Source organism: Nematostella vectensis, chromosome 14, assembly GCF_932526225.1.
Source record: "Nematostella vectensis chromosome 14, jaNemVect1.1, whole genome shotgun sequence".
NCBI lineage: Eukaryota > Metazoa > Cnidaria > Anthozoa > Actiniaria > Edwardsiidae > Nematostella > Nematostella vectensis.
In genome coordinates, this window is record NC_064047.1 from 5,763,908 (window position 1) to 5,786,810 (window position 22,903).

Sequence of the window (22,903 nt, forward strand, 5' to 3'; positions counted from 1 at the left end):
AACCACTGTATTTCCCCCGCAGTCGTATATAAAAATCTTAATACTATAGTTTAAGTTAATGTAAATTTCCTTTTAATAACACAAACAAGGCTAAATGTTTCATATGTTTTTAAAACTGAAAGCCAATCCTTACACATTCCTTTAGTTGTCCATTACTGTAATTCCTTGGGGTTCATTTCGGGGACTCTTGGGGATTGTTTCGGGTCCCGGGATCAGTTGGGGTACTTTTGGGGATCGTTTCGAGTCCTGGGATCATTTCGGGTCCTGTACAGAACCTTTTTAATTTTGACCCTGAAAGCGCGCCATACATCGAACTGTAAGGCGTAATTCTATTGGCCTACGGCCTTGAGTATCAAAGTTAAATATTAGCTCAAGCGACAGCTAGTTCACTTCTCCTGTGTTACCAGTGTTTAAACAGAACAAATGTTCGTAATTTGTCTTTGTCCCATTTGTCGAAGATGCTGAAGTCGCTCGTCTCGTCGATGGTAAGAGAAACTCAATTATTATTGTCTTAAAATCAGACATTATCCTGCTCAAAGCTAGTGAAAACGCTATTCCCAACACGTGTAAATGCGGTCAATCGCGTCTATGAATCCACACCAATATTCATTTTTGTAAACTCGCACTTTATAATGCTCAATCAACGGGCAAATATATGATTCTCAACACGTGAACATGTGGTCAACCGAGCCTGAATCCACACAAATGATTTTGTTAAGTCGCTCATTATTCTGCCGAAACTAGAGAAATTTTATTCCCTACACAAGTAGATGCGGTCAATACGCCTGTGTGTGCCGAGGTATTCAAGGCCGTGATAACCTTGTAGTATCTTGTGCTGTGCACCAATGCTTCTGCGATGATTATAAGGTATTCAGTCTACGTTTCAGTAAATTTAGGGTGAAATTCCTTCGATTAACAGCGAAACGATTATACCGAACTAAACGTATCATATTTATTATCAGGGTGGTTAAGAGTATTTTCGTGATTCGTGATTGGCCCTAAATTAAATTCGTGATTCGCGAAAAGCCTAAACATAAATTCGTGAATCGTGATCGAGTACTCTATCGTGAAATGTGACCGTAGACGCCGAAAATAATTAAAAAAAGAAATTAATGTAACGAGAGCGACTGCAAAACAGTGCCCAACAAGACAGCTGTAGGGCAATCACTGCGCTTCGATTGTAACAGCGTCTCTATTCGTACATTTATACACCAGAGTGAAGTTGGTTCCTTATTCGCAGTTCCTTTTTCGTCTGTTTCCTTATTCGCTCAGTTCCTTATTCAAATCCGGGGGGGGGGGGGGTACTTACATGATACCTTTTAATTCGAGTTGAAACAGTATTTAGGCATAACATTTTATTCAGAACAAGTCCAACAGCATTTTCGTCGGGTAAATTTGGATGCTTTAACGTGCTCGCTGCTAAGCGAAGCTGTGAACATGAGACTCTATCTGCTACAAAAGGTCAAATGACGCAATGCGTGCAATCGCTTTCACAAATGAATCTAGCAAAAGAGAGGAAATCTACCTCTCATCTAATAAATGTATTTGTATCTTTCTTTCCAAACGCATTAATATATTTAGAGGAGAAATATTCACGCTTTACTTGACTACGTACGCGTGTAGAAGGAATTTGACCTTGCTAACAAAACCACAATTTGACAGATAGTGCTTGTTGTCAATTAACACCTTGGCTACTAGATAAGGCTCTGACAAAACAAATAGATTAGTGCAGTGACACGAACAGGGAACTGTTACTTATTCAAGTTAGTTTTCGCGAATAAGGAAATGGAATCTCCCAACGTCCGATTTCGTCTTACGACTTATCCGAATAAGGAATAGACTATGAAGAGGATTGTCAGTGTTTGCTCATCATTTCTCAATAAAGAAAATGGTATTTCATAACTCCCGATCTCGTTTTAACTACTTATCCGAATAAGGAATAGACTAAAAAGAGGTTTTTTTATATTTTCTAAACATTTCTCGAATAAGGAAATGGAATTTCATAACGCCCGATCTAGTTTTAACTACTTATCCGAATGGAATTTCATAACGCCCGATCTAGTTTTAACTACTTATCCGAATAAGGAATAGACTAAAAAGAGGGTCGTTAGTGTTTTCTAAATAGTTCTCGAAAAAGTAAAGCAGCAAAGCACGTTAAAGCAACCAAAATTACCCGACGAAAATGCTGTTGGACTTGTTCTGAATGCCTAAATACTGTTTCAACTCGAATTAAAAGGTATCATGTAAGTACCCCCCCCGGATTTGAATAAGGAACTGAGCGAATAAGGAAACAGACAAAAAAGGAACTGCGAATAAGGAACCAACTTAACGCTGGTCATTTATACGTAGAAGTAAACATTGATGTTATTGTGTGTTAGTTTAACTGAGGAGTGAATCAACCGCAGCGTTGATCTGTGTATATAAAATCATATATTCATGAGCAAAGCAAAAGTTAAAACCGTGATTCGTGAAAGCTTCTTTTTTAAATTCGTGATTCGTGAAAGCCTAAAAAAGGACTTCGTGGTTCGTGATGGGCACCCCCTGTTCACCACCCTGTATTATATACACTCTTTTTCTTTATAAGAACGTCTAAATTTCAATCGAGGCTGGGCCGCTCCTATTTTTGGGACATTATGAGGCTGAATATGTTCTTAACGATGTTCTTTAATTTTAGTGTATATAAGAATAAAATACCTAATGAATTATTAAGGAAGAGAATTACACTAATGATCAATAGCAATAATAAGGTAGTTACTATGAGCGCAATTTGATTCTGCATTCCAGAAGGCATCAGGACTAAAAAAATTATCTGCTATCTCAGCCTGGCATGTTCTAAGCGTGTTCTTAAAATTCGGTGAAATCTCAGGCTGAACGTTCTTATAAAAAAAGGTTCTTATATAAAAAAAAAGTTGTAGTCGAACTTGTGCGTACTGTTAGCCTGAGTGTCAGGCTCTCTTATCGTTCCCTTTAAAGTGTAAACCGGTTTATCACCCCCAATTTTTGAAAAAAAATCGCCTGATACTCGGGCTACGTGTGTCTTTATGTAAAGGTATTTTAATACACTCTTTTTTTTTCCAAAAGGTCAACGTCTAGTTTTCAGTTGAGGCTGAGCCGTTCTTAGAAATCCAGTGACAACGCAGCCTAAAGGCTCGATTTCCAGCTCATTTCTGTGACCCAACAGAAATATACACACCAAAATAAAATTGCACAATAGAATTTTAGGTCGCCAATTTGGTTCTGCATTTTCAGAATCCATCTAATAAGCATGTTCTTAGAATTTAGTGAAATCTCAGGCCGACATTCTTGTTAAAATCGTTCTTATAAAGCTAAAAGAGAGTAGTTTAATTTAGACAGCGTTTTTACTTGGTAACGATCTAGTGATTTTCGTTCAAATTCTTATTCACAGGTCTCGAGATCCGGACGGCTGTACACGCTTACCGCGTGTTTTGCGAGTATAGTTGTATGTTGTGTGATGTTAACACAGAAGTTCTATCTTGGTAAAGTGAAATTCTCCTCAAACAAAAAGGACCCCGGTAAAGTGAATCTTGATTTCGCACAGACATGCCACTCAAGCCAAACAGTCGCTGATATCTACCGACCTTTGTGCTCAAAGCTAGACAATACCTGGGTTAACTTCCAGACATCTTGTCAATATTTACAAGTGCAGATAGTATGTACACGGAAACAGCAAGTCTGCCCATCCTGGAAATGGGACGTCTCTGATTGGACCTTGTCTTACGAAGGTAGTCATCGGTCCACGATCTGCGCATACCCGCTACGCAACGAGCGAATACTGAGAATTAACTACGCTAACGGCACCACAGAATACCCAGAATGTTCGCTACAGAAGCGTTTTTGTCGGCTGCCGCATTATGACCCCCTACTGCGCAAGCGCATCAACACGGACCCGTGCTGCCGACGAAACATGCTTCACATGATGAGGACGCTGACCAGAATGATGGACGAACGCGGGATTAATCACGTGATGATAAGCGGCGCTGTGATTGGCTGGGTGCGTAATCGTGCGCTTGTCCCGTATGACGTGGATGTGGATTTCATCGTAGATGAGATGCACAAGGAAAAGTTTATGGTGATGGTTAGTAAGGAGTTTGAGACTTTGGGGTATGAATTATTTAAACGGAACGGTCCCACATGGATCTGTCCGCACAAGGACTGCAAACACATCTGTCACCCTGATATGTGGTTCTACAAAGTGACACACTACAACACTGTAGAAATAAATTACTATACTAAGTCAGGCGTGTTATGGAGCCAGCCCTATGCGAGCATGTTTCCAAGACAACGGGGAGAGCTTGAGGGACATACCTTCTGGTTTCCGGCGAAACCTGTGGAATACCTTGACCGCGAGTACGGACAAGGGGCATGGAAACGAGAACTGCAATGCACACGGATGAAAGATGAATGTATAGAATGGGGAATTCATATATTAGCTAAGTTAGCAAATTAACTTACTAGTACTAGTAAATGAAATTGGGGGCGAGAAAGTTTAGTGGTATTATTTTGAAATTTTATAGAATTTTAAAATTTTATAAAAAAAAAAAACATACTAGTAAACAAAATTTCGGGGCGAGAAAGCAATCTGACAACTCGCCCCGACATTTGGTTTACTAGTATAATAAAAACTATACTATTAAATGAAATTACGGGGCGTAAAGCAAAAACGACAACACGCCCCGAGATTTGGTTTACTAGTAATAAATAATCATAATACCTATAAATTACGGGGCGTAAAGCAAAAACGACAAAACGCCCCGAGATTTGGTTTACTAGTAGTAAGTAATTATAATACCGAGAAATTACGGGGCGTAAAGCAAAAACGACAACTTGCCCCGAGATTTGGTTTACTAGTAGTAAGTAATTAATATATAGATTTAGGCACTGCCTAAAAGCGGAGCCAGCATTGAACACCTTTTGTGTTGACTGATCGAGGTATTTTGGGGGGATCTAGGATCCTGCTCTTTACTGAGATTTATTTATTGTACCAACCAAATGGATCCAGGCCTTATTCAATAATTTAAATTATGCAGTACATCAAAGTTAACAAACACAATTACTGGTGTGGATATGGCTGTCAAAGTTGTCAAGAGTCTAATGGTAAATTCTTATGTCCCATCATAGAAGTTCCATTATGAATATTTTTTTTAATCAAAACAATACTCTGACAAGCTTTGCCCTTTTGCAGAAAATGTCATGAATGTAACAGCATTCCAAAGATTCAAAATAATATATTTAGACTGTTTAGATGCCATACTGTAATTTTTATGTATTGATTTAGAGGCGATTCTCTCCTTCATTGAACCGAATATTCAAAAAAAATGTCTGGAAATTAAAATTCAAAAATATATCTCCTTTTATGCATTACATATTGGTGCACCCCCCTTTACCATATAGTGGCCTTGCTGTTGGTGGCCTACTCCCAAATGAAAGCAATGAAGAAAAAACAGATTGATTTTGGAAGCAAATTCTAAAAAAAACATCCAAGGCATCACTGACAGTGCTAAAATGCTAACTTCTAATTTCAAACCAAACCCTTTCATTGATCTATGTTTGGGGTAGAGAGGGAGCAAAGAATATCAATTGACTAAAAAATAGTCGGCGGGAGAGGAGATATAAAGTAAATTGACTCAACTTGAAAGGTTTGGTAAAAAAAAAACAGTAATGAAAATAATTTGATTGAGCATTTCTTGACATTTCCCCTTTCCCATTATCTTAACCCTTTCACCACCACAGGCCTCTAAAGAGGCCATGTCTATGCTATCCAAGCTATGTGAACAGAATTCTATTATTGAAAAAGAACAAGGTTGTTGCTAGTGTTATCAAGTTTGAGTATCTTGCCCTAAAGAAAACCTTCCCCTTAATAAAAGTTCCATTAATGTACATTTGTAAAGCTACACTCTGACAAGCTTTGTCCTTTACGAAGAACAATGGATGAAACAGGATTTCAAAGATGGAATATAGTGTCATACACAATTTTAGATACTGAAGTTTAAATGTACCATAAGTGGTGATTTTCCATCCCCATGGGAATAAATATCTACAAATATACATCCAGTAATGCATTATATTTTGGTGTTTTGAGAAACCCTGGATCCAACTATTCCAATGAAATAAATCTAAACCCCTAAAATAAATGTAATGGGAAAGAGACTTAGAAAGAAAATCCTAAAAAGAAGATATAAGTGAGAGTACTAAAAGAAAATTACTAATTTAAAAATAAAATCTGTTCATTAATTTATTTTTGGTGTAGGGGGGAAATAGCAAAGAGCATCAATTGCATATAAATAGTCAACAGGGAGAAGAAAAAGGAAAAAATATGACTCTTCTTTAAATGTTTGAAAAGAAAATATAATAACAATAATGTGATAATTATGTTCAGTACTTTTCTAAAATATCCCCTTTCCCATTATCTTTAGGTTGATAGAAAACTGTTTTCTTTACAGATTTATTATTTAAAAAGCAAAAGTTTGTTTTTAGTTTTATATTATATAAGTATCTTGTTCTAAAAAAACCTATGAGTGTGTACTGCTGAATCACATAGTAATGACCTAGTCATTTGCGCCCCCTCCCTTATGGTCCCGCAGAAGTCAGGGGTTAATGTGGGGTTTTAGACCACTTTTGAACCAGAATATGTCAAGAGGGGGGGTGGTATTGACTGTTTTTGACTCTTAACTTGGAAACAGGCTTTTATTGAAGTTTAATCCCCCACCCTTCCCTGGGACCATGGGTGTGGGGGCATCAAATGACTAGTGAATAAGAACATCCTACTGTTCTTTTCAAGACATGATTTTTAATTCTCATGTCTTCCAGTCTTTAGCATTCATCTTGGCCCTTAGGTAGTTCCTGGTTCATAAAAGAGTGAAAACAATTATTTATTATTTCTTTCAAAACAATCTTTTCATCAAGCTATTTATAATCTAATTAATTTTCCACAACTATTTGAAAAAAAATAAACACAGATGCAAGATGCAGACAATAACAACAATACATATTGAAAATAGGGTTTTTTTTATCCTTGGTAAGGAAAATTTCTCTTGTAAGTTGAAAAAGCTGCTGTATCTTCTAAGGATATGTATCTTCTTAGGACTAAGAGCACAGGATATAAAGACAAGAACGGTCTTCTTTAGCAGTATTTGACAAATGCAACACGATATTGGTTAGCCTTTATTAAATATCTCAACACAATCAATCTGCCCTGAAGAAGTCTTATTAAAGACGAATTCCAGTTTTTGTTGTATTGTATTTTATTCAACACAATCAAGAATATAGATAAAACGAAGAATATCAAAACAAAACCTGTTATGCTCAAATAATTTGATTACTGAGTTAAGTACTCGCATTCTCAAAGCATATAAAAAGGACAACAAAAAGCCTAATAACTGTCATATCCTCAATAACTGTCATATCCTTCTGTTCGCTTTTTAATGTGAACTGTTACTTGCTTAAATTTACTAGCTAAAACCAGATAAATCTTGGCGTGAATGAATGTTAGTAGATCTCCTCTAGTTGACTTTATCCTTAAGTCACACAATTTGAGGCAAAATAAATAATCATCGCATAATCGAAAAGAACTTTTTCCCCTGCTCCGTGCTTGTATTTAGTCGCCATTTCGGGGCCGAGTGGGGCCTGGGAGTCGCGCGGCTGACTGGCTGGCGAGTGACACCACAGGGTACCCGCGCGATGACCACAAAAACCAAGTCGCATACCTATACCAACCTATATCAAATTTCTATGCCTATGGGGCTACGCGCGCGGCCTGCGGCCGCGCTTGGCTCCGCTATAATACCGATAAATTACGGGGCGTAATACAAAAATGACAACTCGCCCCGAGATTTGGTTTACTAGTACTAAGTAATTATAATTCCGATAAATGACGGGGCACAAAGCAAAAACGAGAACTCGCCCCGATATTTGGTTTACTAAGTAGTAAGTAATTATAATACCGAGAAATTACGGGGCGTAAAGCAAAAGCGACAACACGCCCCGAGATTTGGTTTACTAGTAGTAAGTAATTATAATACTTATAAATTACGGGGCGTAAAGCAAAAACGACAACACGGCCCGAGGTTTGGTTTATTCACGGGAATTAGGATACTTTGTCAGCGATTTCTCTATAAAATAAACAAAAATGAATCCCCAATTTATGTTAAATAATGAACTCAGCTAATAAAATATTTCTAACCTTATAATCCGAAAGGTCTCCTGCCTTCTGAGTTAGCGAAACCCTTTTTAGTTTCCTCTTGTTATATTTCTATTTCTTTTGTCTAAAAAACCCTAGCGATCGTTGTTTTCACTTGAAACATTTGAACGGTACGGTGTAACCATAGCCTGTTTAGGCCCAAGCCCTCTTCGAACCTAACTTCGTATTTAGGTTCTATATAAAATAAGAAGGGAGTGAAACAACGCTCGATTCCATTGTTCGAAAACCTGCCTAGTTACGGCCAATGATGTGATGTTGGTATGAGACATGATTGACTGACAGCTCACCTTCTCTTTGAACTTATCTCGCCGCCGACACACACCCAGGCATGCGACAAGTGCTGGGATCGGGGCTTCTTTTAAAAATGTTTTACGGACCCAGAACCGTACCCAGAGGGGTGCAGGGGGTGCGAACGCATCCCCCCACAACGGCCGGAAGTCCACTTTTGGTTCTCAGTAGACGTGCTATTTGTAGATAAAACTCAAAATCATAAGCTAGATCACTCTGAATTTAGCCAAATCCGACAATAAACGCCCCGTGGAGATACTGCGAAGGCATAAAAAAGTCCCTTTTTGTTCTTTCGGAGGTGGTTAGATATTTATTCACCCCCACCACCTCGAAAAATTAGGTCCACTTTTTCGGATCTCGCACCCCCCTCCCCCTCCCCAAGAAAAATCCTGGGTACGGGCCTGCTTCTTCATACAAAAAGTTAAATGACAGGAGCTTATAATTTGATTTGCTTTATCCCCCCCTTCTCCACTTCGCCATTAATAAAAACACTTTGCCCTCTGCCGATAACTTGCAGAATTTTCTGTTGTTCCGGGTAAAAATTCAAATTCATTTGGCAGTTATATAACATCTTTCCTTATATGGGCGGGATTTGCTTTTCCCGCCTAGTTCGCTTAGTTCAATATTCAACATAAATTGAATCATTTTTATTTATTTTACAAAGAAATCGCTGACAAAGTATCCTAATTCCCGTGAATAAACCAAATCTCGGGGCGTGTTGTCTTTTTTGCTTTACGCCCCGTAATTTCTCGGTAGTGTAATTACTTACTACCAGTAAACCAAATCTCGGGGCAAGTTGTCGTTTTTGCTTTACGCCACGTGATTTCTTGGTACTAATAAACCAAATCTCGGGGCGAGTTGTCGTTTTTGCTTTACGCCCCGTAATTTGTCGGTATTATAATTACTTACTACTAGTAAACCAAATCTCGGGGCGAGTTGTCATTTTTGCTTTACACCCCGTGATTTCTTGGTACTAATAAACCATATCTCGGGGCGAGTTGTCGTTTTTGCTTTACGCCCCGTAATTTATTGGTATTATAATTACTTACTACTAGTAAACCAAATCTCGGGGCGAGTTGTCGTTTTTGCTTTACGCCCCGTAATTTCTCGGTGGTATAATTACTTACTACTAGTAAACCAAATCTCGGGCGAGTTGTCGGTTTTTGCTTTACGCCCCGTAATTTCTTGGTACTAACAAACCAAATCTCGGGGCAAGTTGTCGTTTTTGCTTTACGCCCCGTAATTTCTCGGTAGTATAATTACTTACTACTAGTAAACCAAATCTCGGGGCGAGTTGTCGTTTTTGCTTTACGCCCCGTAACTTATAAGTATTATAATTACTTACGTATGTTTTTTTCTATAAAATTTTAAAATTCTATAAAATTTCAAAATAATACCACTAAACTTTCTGGCCCCCAATTTCATTTACTAGTACTAGTAAGTTAATTTGCTAAGTTAGCTAATATATGAATTCCCCATTCTATACATTAATCTTTTAGCCGTGTGCATTGCAGTTCTCGTTTCCATGCCCCTTGTCCGTACTCGCGGTCAAGGTATTCCATAGGTTTCGCCGGAATTCCCTATAGAATGATATATATGTAACCACTAACAATGGACCCACAAGTTATCTGCATTCGCCATGAGTGTAAGAAGTAGCATAACATCTTGACTTTCTCATGGCACTCGTTCTAACAACTAGTTGTTAGGATTCAAAAATTGTTTATTAATAATAATTTGTATCATAGCGAACTAAATGACTGCAAAAACTAAATTTGCAACATCTGCATTGTATCTTGTCAAGATATAATGCTAAACACAAGAATTAGTGTGGTTAGCTAGGGACGTTATGAGGGACATCACTCTTGGTCTCTTATTTACCGTAAAATGTTTTCCAGTTTGAATTAATTGAATAAGATTAAATGATAAAATAGGGCCAGGGTTACAACACGAGAAGATAGGATATTAAACCAGGGACACATAATAAGACTAAGGGCGCCATGTGCAGGGGCAGATCCAGGAGATACAAAGACAGGGCCGAAGCAAGGGTTTCAAGAAAGGGAGGCGATTCATTGTTCTTTCTTGAATTTCCTTATATTTCTTGTTATTTCTAAGCCAAATATCTGAAAATAGTGGGGCTGTGTTATACCACCTGGTACGTATCCTTTGGTATACCCCCTGGTACGTATTCCTTGGTATACCACCTGGTACGTATCCCTTGGTATACCACCTGGTACGTATCCCTTGGTTTATCCCCTGGTGTGTATCCCTTGGTATTCCCCCGGGTAAATATTGCTTGGTATACCCCCTGGTACGTATTCCTTGGTATATCCCCTGGTACGTATCCCTTGGTATACCCCCTGGTATGTATGGCTTGGTATACCTGGTACGTACCCCTTGTTATACCCCTTGGTATGTATCCCTTGTTATACCCCCTTATATCTTAGTTTACCCCCTGGTATCTATCCCTTGGTATACCCCCTGGTATGTATCCCTTGGTATATCCCCTGGTACCTATACCTTGGTATACCCCCTGGTACCTATACCTTGGGATAACCCCTGGCACATATCCCTTGGTATACCACCTGGTATGTATCCTTGGTATATCCCCTGGTACCTATGCCTTGGTATAACCCCTGGTATGTATACCTTGGTATATCCTCTGGTACCTATCCCTTGGTATACCACCTGGTACCTATATCTTGTTATACCCCCTGATACGTATCCCTTGGTATATCCCCTGGTACCTATCCCTTGGTATACCCCCTGGTATGTATCCCTTGGTATATCCCCTGGTACTTTTGCCTTGGTATAACCCCTGGTACTTATACCTTGGTATACCAACTGGTACGTATATCTTGTTATACCCCCTGGTACATATACCTTGGTATATCCCCTGGTACATATCCCTTGGTATACCACCTGGTATGTATCCCTTGGTATACCCCCTGGTACATATTCCTTGGTATATCCCCTGGTACATATCCCTTGGTATACCCCCTGGTACCTATCCCTTGGTATATCCCCTGGTATGTATCCCTTGGTATATCCCCTGGTACCTATCCCTTGGTATACCACCTGGTATGAATCCCTTGGTATACCCCCTGGTACATATCCCTTGGTATATCCCCTGGTACATATCCCTTGGTATAACCCCTGGTACCTATCCCTTGGTATAACCCCTGGTACCTATCCCTTGGTATACCACCTGGTACCTATACCTTGGTGATTGGCCTTATTCAACTTGACTTTTTGTCTGCAATGGCTATACCAGCCCTAAAATCTTATTTGATTGTTTGTTGAGAAACTTCCATTCTTGAAACAAGTATTCTAATTTTCAAATAGACTTACTTCTCTTTCATTTCGTCCCGTTTTATTAACTATTGTCTTTTAGCCAAGCAATAGAGAGATTACAAAAGGTTTGTTTGATTGATTGAAAACAGGGATAAATACCTCTCAATTCACATATAAACAATATTAAACAAAGTCTTATCAAGATTTGTTTGAAAATTCGAAAACTCGTTTCAAGGATGAAAACTTCTCGGCAAAAAATCAAATAAGATTTTGAATAATGAACTCAATAGTTGGCTCTAGAGGGTCATGCTTGACCTGGTTTGGACTGGTAAACTTTCAAACCCTTGAAAATGTGATTGAAATATGACAACTACTCAGGAAAATCTTGAAATATTCACTTGGGAAGTATGCAGTTAATATTGCATAAATATTTCTGACACTCCTTGTAATTCAGCTTGCTAGAAGAAGTTAGAAATGAACTAAGATTATTACCAGTTTCATAAATGAAATTTTTTTTTGCCTACATATCAAAGCTGAAATCTGGGTGAGGTGGTAAATATGAGTGGCCAAACTAATCTATACATGGACTTTGCAACTTCAATTTTTGAATAAAATATCTGTTGCTAAAATTTGAAATGGCTACAGGGCGATTCCAATGACACCACAGGCGACCCGTCCACCAGCATTTCCTGTCGTCAAGCTTAGCTCATGACCTCCAGCCCCAAGGTCATCCATGCCCTCATGGACCTGGATAACATGACCACCAGTGAGTCAAGAACACAGTTAATACAATACTCCACACCCTCATGGACCTGGATAATATGACCACCAGTGAGTCAAGAACACAGTTAATACAATACTCCACTCCCTCACTCCCTGTGTAAATACAATACTCCATACTCATGGACATGGGGTTGGTGGGATGGGGGCAAACCATTGCTCTGGAAAAAAAATCTAACCACCATTCTCTTAAAGTTAAACTTCACTCCCTACCTGTTATATTGTATGTAGCTTGATATAATGTACACCAGTAGACATTGATGTTTTTAGAGCACACTCAATGGTCAGTGTAAAAAGGTTTAAAAATCAAAAAGCTCTGGCTAAACTAACTGAGGTAAGAAAATAATAACCAAATTGCCATTTTTGAAACAAATCTTTTGATTCTAATAGAGCTGATTTGGCTTGGGTTCATTAAGGCTTGCTGAAAAAATGCACCAATATACCACAACACTTCTGATCAAGGGTTATTTGATAAATATCTCTCTAAAACTAGAATTAGTGTTGATATGATGCCTTACAACAAGCGATCGTCCAATGATAGAGCACTGTCCAGTTAAGCTGACCAAGCAATCTGTAATACTGACATCAGCAATACCATTGGCATCAGCCTCTATGTTACCAAGATCTCCAAGATGCCTAAAACAAGTGAACCATTACAGTCAGAACTGCCAGAAATAAGTGAGTCATTACAGTCAAAACTCAAACAGTGGTTTGAGTTTTGGCCAATTTGTTAAGCTTTCAATGCATGACAAATCGAGAGGGGAAGTGAGTCCATTCGAAAATTCTAATACTCTTTATAAGAATGGAAAATTCTTTGGTCAAAAATCGAAGCCAATTTTGAAAAAAAATCTAATAAAAGTAAAAGAAATGATAATATAATATTTACATTTTAAATATGTAGTATAAAAAGTTTGATGTTACACTTGCCTAATCCCTGGAAGCCATGATTTTCACACATCCTTTGTCAGGAGGGTTTTGGAGGACAGCATTGTAGTTGTATTTAAACATGAGATAGATGTCTCACCTGTCTTTGTCCTCTGGAGCCCCATGCATTTTTCCATGTGGGTTGTAATGAGCTCCTGCACTTGTGCAACCTTAAACATTCCATGAAATCACAAAATAGATTCTATTCTAATAAAAGGCAATTTCTACTTATTTTTTATTAAGAAATTTCAACATCATATATTTTTATCATCATTGTGTCATTCTGTCAAAAACTATTTCTCCACTTTTGTCTAGAGATTCAAAACCTAGTTGCGTTTCTCTTTATTTTAAGACCTCTGCTGGGAAGAGCAAAAAACCCTTACCCTAAACTAAAGAGGCTCCAAGCTTGAAATGGCCAAAAAAACACTGTTTAAAGGCTTCACAGCTCTTTGATCAGTGAACAAGCAAAGCTTGGAACCTCTGTACTGGAGTAGGCCTATTAACACAAACCAAATACTGTACATGTATTAACAATATATGAGACTTCATAAAAGCAATAAAAGCACTCACCATTTGTGTTGTCCCCAAACTCATGTATATGAAAGCCGTGTTTCCCTTCTGTTAGGCCGGTTATCCTGCCTCTGAGAGTACAAGGGCCATCAGGAGCCTATAAGGTATAAAAAAAACTGAAAAAATTATTGCAGCTAAATCAGATAAAAAAATACAAAAAGTGATTCTGCAAGAAAGTTGCACAAGAAAATAAAACAAATAACATGTAAGCCCACACCCGCAGGGAAAAATCATGCAGAAATAAAAACTCCCAGGCCCACCCCCATCTCTAATGGTCAGCCCCTTGTAAATAGTGCCCCATCAGCCACAAGTGCCCCCTGTATCTTCCCTCCCGCCTTTGTCTTTAGGGCTTTTTATGCAGGGACAGGCTTGTACACAGGTGCACGCGCCCCCTGCGCACCCCCTTGGCTGCCAAAAAGTGGGTCATTTCTTATTAAGGAATCTGCGCACCCCTCTCAGCAAATCCTGGATATGCGCCTGTTGGAGGGAGTGAATTGGATGCTAAGGATAGCACAAAGACATCAAAGTGGAATCATTTGCTATGGTCTATGAGATGCACAAGGGTCTATGAGATGTGTTTGATCACTGGCCATGAAAAGATTTTAACAAACATTCTTATAAAGAACTGTACCATGTCCAAGACAACACCCTGAATTAAAAAACCCTGTTTTAAAAAAAATGTTGCAAAAGCTGAAGTTTGTAAAGCCAGAATTCGCTTGTTTTCATATTTTCATATGAACAGAAAGACACAAGACATACAGTATCGATATGGTATTCATAACTTTTTAATATAAGAGCAATAATTTTTGGGGGTATGAATTTGAAGACCTGCTATTACTGATGATCTCTACAAAAATCAATGTACTTTTTATGTTTAAGGCTTGTTACTACGACAAGTAATTAAGTAAACCGTAAAAAAAATTCCATAAGTAATTTGAATTCAAAATTCAAAATCTTCAAAATTGTTTATTACTGAGGGTTACTGAGTTTTCTCCTACATTATTAGTATAATAACACTGTGAAATCCCTGCCAAATGGCTTCAAACTTGGTCAAGTTATAAACGACACAACAATTGAGTCATTGCGAGTCATTTTATTCATAAATACACAATTTTGAAGATTTTGACCGTCAAATTACATATAAGGGGCTGCCTGTGAAGCTTAAAACTGTTTGAAAATCGCGCCAACTCAAAACATGGCAACGATGTAAACACCAATCACAAAATACAGTTGGTCAAATTATTATATTACACGATTAACCAAAGCAAGGTATTAACAGATACTTTACACTAAAAGATGGCTCGTCATGCTATTGATAAGACATAAAAGCTTCAAACGCAATGGATAAAGCATTCTTTTAAATTAAAGTGTACGAGCAAAAATTTTGTAACGACGAAAACAAGCTCTTCCTTCGTCTACTATTACGTAAGATTCGACTTTTGTCTGTTAGTTACTGACCTGTTGGGTAAAATGGATGACTCCTTTAACTTCATTATCCCCTACCAGGCAACAAACACCCCTTATAACCATTTCGTAACCATAAAAACAACAATAATTGTCAATAAAAAAAACAGCACTTGCAGCCTAATATCGGCCTGGCCGCGTCCTCCGACAAACATAAAAAAATACTGGGGAGAGCTCGTGCCCAGACTACACGCAGCAAAGGAAAAGTTTTACTGCGGATTTTCCCGCGGGTCCGGATTTAGCCAAACAGCATGGCAAAAAAAAAAAATAAAATTAATGTACGCTTCAATATGGCACAAATATCCAAGCTTTGGAGTCTCAATTGAACCATGAATTGCATCACATTCAGGCGCAGGGTGCAATCTTCAAATACTATGCTTTTTCCATATGATACCTGTGGACTGTGCACCCCCCCCCCCCCCCCTTTCGGCCAATCCTGGGAACACGCCTGGCCTGACATTGATTGGGGTAAGCATAGTTATAAGAGGGAGACTAACTTCTAACTATGGGATAAGGCACGACAGTCTCCTTGTCCATGAGATTTTCCTATACATTTCACTGTTTCAACTCGAAGCAATTCTCACATCTCGATGACTCCTCCTCCCCACTTCCCCACCTTCCTTCTGGATCTGCCCCAGAGGGTATTTTTGCATACATCCATATAAAATAGACCCTTATGAGAACAGTGTAATTCATAAACCTCAAAGAAACATTGTTTATTATGTCTAGCAGTAATATTTGTTTCCAAATCTCGTGACTAGTAGTAATATTTGTGTACAAGTCTAACTACATTCCTTCATGAGAGAAAGTTTTTGTTTAAGAAGCTTGGGTGATGCCGATGACGCCACAGGCAAGGCGTCCACCAGCATGGCCAGTAGTCTTGCTATCCTCGTGACCGCCACGCCCAAGGTCATCCTCGTCAGCATGAACCTGGAAAACACAAACAAGACAAGTGGAAAAATTAAAGAAGACAAGTGGAAAACACAAAGACAAGTGGAAAACATAAACAAGGCAAGCGGAAACATAAGCAAGACAAGTGAAAAAACAAACAAGACAAGTGAAAAACACAAACAAGACAAGTGGAAACACAAGCAAGGCAAGTGGAAACATAAACAAGACAAGTGGAAAACACAAACAAGACGAGTGGAAACACGAGCAAGACAAGTGGAAAACACAAACAAGACAATTGGAAAACATAAACAAGACAAGTGGAAAACACAAAGAAGACAAGTGCAAACACAAACAAGACAAGAAGAAAACACAAGCAAGACAATTGGAAAACACAAACAAGACAAGTGGAAAACACAAGACAAGACAAGTGCAAACACAAATAAGAAAAGTGGAAAACATAAACAAGACAAGTGGAAAACACAAACAAGACAAGTGCAAACACAAACAAGACAAGAAGAAAACACAAGCAAGACAATTGGAAAACACAAACAAGACAAGTGGAAAACACAAACAAGACAAGTGGAAAACACAAACAAGAAAAATGGGAACACAAATAAAACAAGTAGAAAACACAAACAAGAAAAAGGGAACACAAATAAGACAAGTGGAAAACACAAGCAAGACAAGTGGAAAACATAAAAAAGACAAGTGTAAAACACAAGCAAGACAAGTGGAAAACACAAGACAAGACAAGTGCAAACACAAATAAGACAAGTGGAAAACATAAACAAGACAAGTGGAAAACACAAACAAGACAAGTGGAAAACACAAACAAGACAAGTGGAAATCTAGTATGACTACAACAAAGACAAAAACAAAAGACTTTTATTTTGTACCCATAGTAAAAACAATACAGAGGTTACAATGCAAGTTGCAGTATTATTATGAGTATTACATTATTATCCAAGTATGTATTACATTATTACCACTATTTTACATTTACAAATATAGAATGAAAGAAAGAAAATATTATGGAGATTTCTCCTTATAAGAGAATACTCATCAGGTATAATGAGGTGTCCTTACTAAAAGGGTTAAGATTTACAGAAAATGTATCAAGCTTTAGACTGAGACTTGAATACCATCCTTTATAACAAGGTGTCTCGTGTATTAATAAACATGTGTGCTGAGAGCGGTGTTAAACTGTACTTACAACAACTGATCTTCCAACAACAGAGTGCTCTCCCACAAGTGTGACAAGTGCATCGGTCATGTCGATACACGCTTTGCCGTCATCCCCTGCCACCACATTACCGAGATCTCCCACATGTCTAATAATAATAATAGCTTAATCAATTCTATTGCAGCTTTAAAATGCATATACTGTAATAACATATGAAGATGACATAAGTTTGGCTGGTATCTTACAGTATTACAAAGTTACCAAAGCAGTCATTCCAAGCAGAATTTTTTTTTCTCTTGTCTCTCTGGCTTCCGTCATTCAAACTAACGAAATTACATTTGGTGCCTTTTAATTGGTTAGCAACCTGTCAAGAGGTGACATGATTTGAATTAATTTTAGTGCTGCCAAAGAATGGACAAAGGCCAATGGACAATGTGAGGGAGGGAGGTTCTCCCAGCCACTTCCTCTCAGCTTTTCCAGAGAGGACAGTAAACCAGTACCTGAATAAGTCAATTCAAAATTGTAGTCATGATTTGCAGTCCCCCCAAACCCCTTCCTCTTGACAGCCTGCTGTAGTTACCTGTTTTCATCACTTGGCCCTCCATGCTCTTTCTTGAATGGGTTGAAGTGGGGTCCGGCACTTACACATCCTGTCAATGGATAAAATTTCAAGAAATTAGAATAATAAATAAAGAAGAGCCCCCTCAACCAAAACTTTGATAAGAGATAAAAAAAATAGTAGTTGAAGTTAGAACAAGTAGAAGAAGAAAAATCTAACTGTAACTTACCATTAGTATTGTCGCCATAGACGTGAATGTGGAATCCATGGTTACCAGCCTTCAGCCCCTCAATGGTCCCTGTGATCTTACAGGGCTTGCCTTCAGCCTGTCAGAGTTTAAATCAATCAGGGTTAACTAATGCTATGTTATTCCCACAGTTCACAGTGGACTAAGGACGCAGAGATACAGTGCAAGCCTTAGTCAGGGAAAAATCTATGTGCATACCAGCAAGAATACCTTGGAAATTAGAAGAAAAAAAAACAATGCAAAAACTTAGGAATTCTTCTAGCCTGCTAGCCAGCTCTCATTTGGGGGTTATTTGGAAATGTATTGTTCTTGAATAATGGGAATTCTGTTGCACTCATGAAGGCCGAGGTGTGTTGAAGAGAGGGTGCTAATGTATTTCATATGGTTTGCCTGAGACAGGGGCATCCACATTTATTAGTCCTTAGTGCTTATGTATAGCAAAACTAATTAAATAAATAGGAATATAATAAGCAAAATCCTTTTTGTACATAACTTAATTATCAACAGGGGCGTAGCCAGGGGGTGCCCCCCCTTCTAGAGGCCAAAAATACATCAAATATATGCGACATTATCTAAAATACAGGAGAAAATGCCTTGAAAGGGCCTTTTGGGCCCCCTCCTGTTATAAATTCTGGCTACGCCGCTGATCATATCATTCCAATCATTGTACCCATCTTATCTTTTGTTTAACTTGGCGCCTAGGCATATTGTTCAATAACATGGAGATTTCAAACCCTCAAGAAAAAAGCACGGTGAATATATTTGCATCAAGGAAAATTGTGGTCAGCTAACAGGTGCAGAGCTGGTTGAGTTCTTATGGAAATTTGAGTTACGTAAGCATATAAAACACTGTACAAAAATGTACAATACTTACTATGCCTTATTTATACCATAAAATAACTTGTACATAACGATAGGCTTATGCATGTAAAACTCTTCAAAACTGAGAAAGACATGAAATATGCATGCTTAAGCTTGAGTTAAGTTTATCGTAAAGAGCTCAGCTTTTGACGTACACGTTTGTTTGTCAAAGCACTCCCGAACATTTATATTTACTCGCAAGGAAATAACACAAACCTCTTGCACAAATTTGATAGTCCCTTTGACTCCCTCAGTCCCAGACATACAGCATACTGCTTGGATAGGCATGATTTTAGCAGAGAATTCAGGAAATAAAGGGCACAACTCGTGTTCGAGAATACGATGAGGTGTGTACTTAATGGTTGAATGCCATATATGGATGCACTCAAAACATTTTACATAGGCCATTTCCCTCCATCATATACCATTACTTACCTTCATCAGCCCTCATCAGTCCTCACATTGCAGAGTCTACGCTCATTTGCCATCATCAGCCCTCATTAACCATCATCTACCCTCACCAGCCCTCATCAATCTTCATTAACCCTCACGAGCCCTCATCAAACCTCATCGGCCCTCATCAACACTTTTATACAGCATCATCTACCATCATCACTCCTCGTCTACCATCATCAACCGCATCAACCCCTCCTCTGTCATCATCAATCCTCATCTATACTCATGTGGGTTGAGGGTTGTTGAGGGCCGATGAGTGCTGAGATGGTTGATGATGGTAGACGTGGTTCTCGCCTTTTCACACCTCGTATGGTATGTACTCCATGGTTGAATACCTTATGATGGTAGATGATGCTGGATTATAGTGTTGATAAGGGTAGATCAGGGAATATTATTATGCTAGGCAATTATAGTGTTGATAAGGGTAGCTCAGGGTTGACTAGGGTAGATGACGATGCTGAGGTTTGATGATCAGATAATGGGAGAGGGTTGGTGAGGGTTGATGATGGTATGAGATGGTATATACGAAGAAAGGTGGCTTATGCTATATGACAGTTTAGTTGCATCCATGGCATTCAACTATGGAGTAGATGCCATACGAGGTGTAAAAAGGCGAGAACCACGTGACATGAGCGCTCTTCCTATATCTTGAGGGGTCTGGGGTGAACTGATAGTGGGAAACACAGGGAGGCAAGACGATCAACGTGGTTTAAAATAGAAGCAGTAGCGGATCTAGGTGGAGGGTTTAGGGGGTTTAACCCCCCCCCCCCCCCCCCCTTTGGCTGCCAGAGAGCCATATGTAACAAAATCCCCCTTTGTCACTGGGCCAAAACCCCCATTTAGGCAAAAGCTAGATCCGCCACTGAGAAGGGCACTTATCTAATTATTCTCTTGCTAATATCCTGCTCCAAAGAAAAGACCAGACTCGAGCTTTTTCCTCCTGCTGGGATCATACTTCTCAAGGATCTAGAACAAGTCATAATTCCCTGTCACTTAGAAATCATAGTACTGAAAAAACAAACGAGTTTGACAATCAATTCCAATTTAATTGCAATAAAGTTAGCAAAATAATATACTCCGAGACAGATAAAAATATACTAAAGTAAATAATTTTTACTGTAGCGAACGTAGTTGGAGGAAGTTTACAGTGCAAACGTCCGCGTCATCTTGACCGTGAAATTTGGAATTTTCACGTCGTGGTTTGTTCGAAAACGGCTGAAATTTATCAGACAGAACGCATTTTCACGTGCTGCTATTCAAATTTGAATCATTTTGAATCATTGTTTTTTGCCGTCGTAAACGTTCCCGTTGTCGTTGCTTAAGAGGACTAAAGGCTCAAACTCGGGTCAGCTCAACTTTTTTTTTCGCAGTTACTACATGTCCGGTATCCGAAAGGGTTCTTAAAAAGCTATATGTCCGGTAGACCTAAATAATCCTTTGTTTCTCGTTGTTTTCAACTCATCTCTATTCCAGAGCTAGTTATTTTTGTTAACGAAAGCCAGAAAAAAGAATAGAGCAAACAAAGCATTGCATCTATTTTATGGCTATTTCATCAGTCGGATAGCCAAGATTTAGAGACTGGGGTTGCGCAGTCAAAGATTGTCTTCAATAGGAAAAGACCGCCGCCCCAGGCCCCATGGCAGCCAAACAGACTTCAATATTTTTCATCACTCCATATCTAAGCAAGCTGTGCGTGGTGTGTAACCGTTTAAGACAGGGCTATAGGAACCTGGTTACTGCCCCCCTACTCGCCAGTATACAGTCGGACGGCTCTGCCCAGTTGAAAAAAATGAGTGTGAGGGGGGCACCCTAGCTATGGGCACTGCGGTATAAAATGCTAGGGGAGCGCAGGGGCTGTACCTGCGGTATAAAAGGCCCATATCAGTCAATTTTGTTTAAAAAAGGTCGTTTTTTTTGCTCACTTATTAGGCATTACATACAATATTTGGGAGTCCTGTTTAATCATTTTTTCGTTTTTTTTTATCGCTCTAGAACTTTGTAAGTCTAGAATTTCCACGTCAACTTGCAGGAATTCGTGTTTACTACGATTTTGCGGGCAGCCATCTTGGAAATGGAGCCTAGTCCTTGACGTTTTAGAATAAAATCACAGGTCTCCGCACGCTCACCCCAGCTCTTTTGCACCATTTAGAACATCGACAGCCATTGATTGATATGGTATGGCAGACCTGGAATAATCAACGAAATAATATGAACATAATAACACACTGGAATTATCAACAAAATAATAGAAGTCTCCCCGATCAGTGCAAGCGCTTGTGCTCATTCATTCATTTATTCATTTTTTCATTCAGGAACAAAATAAATTGAATGCAATATAAACCTTATACAAAACCCCCGAGTGTCGAATAAAATTACTATAACCTCATCAAATGGTTGTATTTTCCCTGTGGGCTAACTTGGAAACCGCTTTGGTTAACTTAGCTCCCTGGCTCACTAATCAAAGTACTCATTAATTTATCTAGGTATTTATATGTTACTAGAATTTTGTTGTTACGTGATTGTACATTATGGAGTGAGGTATCTTGTTTCCGTTCATTGAGTGAGCTTTGTGTTCATACACTTACCTCGTGCGAACTTTCAAATGACGCGCAGCGAAACCGCCCTGTGTGGTGGTTGGTGAGGAGGTTTCAGTCGTTCATGTTTTTTTTTCTTTCCTCAAAACGTACATGATATTTTTCCTTTTTGTTTGCATTTTATTTTTGGCCTGGTTCGCATTGCATGTATTTCCTTCCATCCTGTATGATCCTAATGGTTCGTCCCTAAAGGGTTGGCAAAGAAAGTCGGTTTACTTTGTGCTCTCGTCCTCCCTCCCCCCACAACGGCAGAAAATCCATTTCCGATCCCCCCTCCCCCCACAAAGGCAGAAAATCCACTTCCGATCCGTAATAGACGTGCTATTTGTAGACAAAACTTTAAAGCATAGGCGAATTAGATAAAAAAAGACATTCTAGATCACTCTGGTATATCATAAGTCTCTATGTCAAACTTTGTTTGTAGCAAGATCCGAAAAAAAGTTCCGTATTGCATTTAAAATCCCCTTTTTATTAATTCGGTGTTGGCCAGATTTTTATCAGAAAACTCACCCCCCTCCACCCCCCCCCCCCCTGGAAACAAAGTCCTGGGTACGGGTCTGAGCAGGTTCTACTGTTT

The 22,903-nt window shown here is 38.8% G+C and overlaps 2 protein-coding genes across 3 annotated transcripts; one reads left to right on the plus strand and one right to left on the minus strand.

Annotated features, from left to right (window-relative positions):
- The first annotated feature begins 293 nt into the window (after positions 1-293).
- On the plus strand, positions 294-4,534 carry LOC116619061. Of its 2 annotated transcripts, none has more exons than XM_032383373.2 (2): positions 294-485; positions 3,407-4,534. In XM_032383373.2, exons 1-2 carry the CDS (start codon positions 459-461, stop codon positions 4,466-4,468), a joined length of 1,089 nt encoding a protein of 362 aa, XP_032239264.2. In that variant the 5' UTR covers positions 294-458; the 3' UTR covers positions 4,469-4,534. The 2 variants fall into 2 exon arrangements, with proteins under 2 accessions (XP_032239264.2, XP_048578104.1); XM_048722147.1 differs by lacking the exon at positions 294-485 and adding an exon at positions 496-867.
- Positions 4,535-10,208: 5,674 nt separating this feature from the next.
- Positions 10,209-19,650, minus strand: LOC5513916 (superoxide dismutase [Cu-Zn], chloroplastic). Its single transcript, XM_001634053.3, has 10 exons — positions 19,493-19,650; positions 18,398-18,494; positions 18,190-18,259; positions 17,640-17,757; positions 16,355-16,465; positions 15,530-15,655; positions 14,072-14,168; positions 13,602-13,671; positions 13,096-13,213; positions 10,209-12,544 (listed from the first exon to the last, which is right to left on the minus strand). Exons 1-10 carry the CDS (start codon positions 19,562-19,564, stop codon positions 12,437-12,439), a joined length of 987 nt encoding a protein of 328 aa, XP_001634103.3. The 5' UTR covers positions 19,565-19,650; the 3' UTR covers positions 10,209-12,436.
- Between the last annotated feature and the right edge of the window lie 3,253 nt (positions 19,651-22,903).

Coding starts and splice junctions, on each gene's coding strand:
- LOC116619061 (XM_032383373.2), top strand. CDS start 459: ATGCTGAAGTCGCTCGTCTCGTCGATG. Junction 486..3,406: donor AGTCGCTCGTCTCGTCGATG/GTAAGAGAAACT, acceptor TCTTATTCACAG/GTCTCGAGATCCGGACGGCT.
- LOC5513916 (XM_001634053.3), bottom strand. CDS start 19,564: ATGCCTATCCAAGCAGTATGCTGTATGTCTGGGACTGAGGGAGTCAAA. Junction 16,466..17,639: donor TTGTTGGAAGATCAGTTGTT/GTAAGTACAGTT, acceptor TGTGTTTTCCAG/GTTCATGCTGACGAGGATGA. Junction 14,169..15,529: donor TCATCCATTTTACCCAACAG/GTCAGTAACTAA, acceptor TATACCTTATAG/GCTCCTGATGGCCCTTGTAC.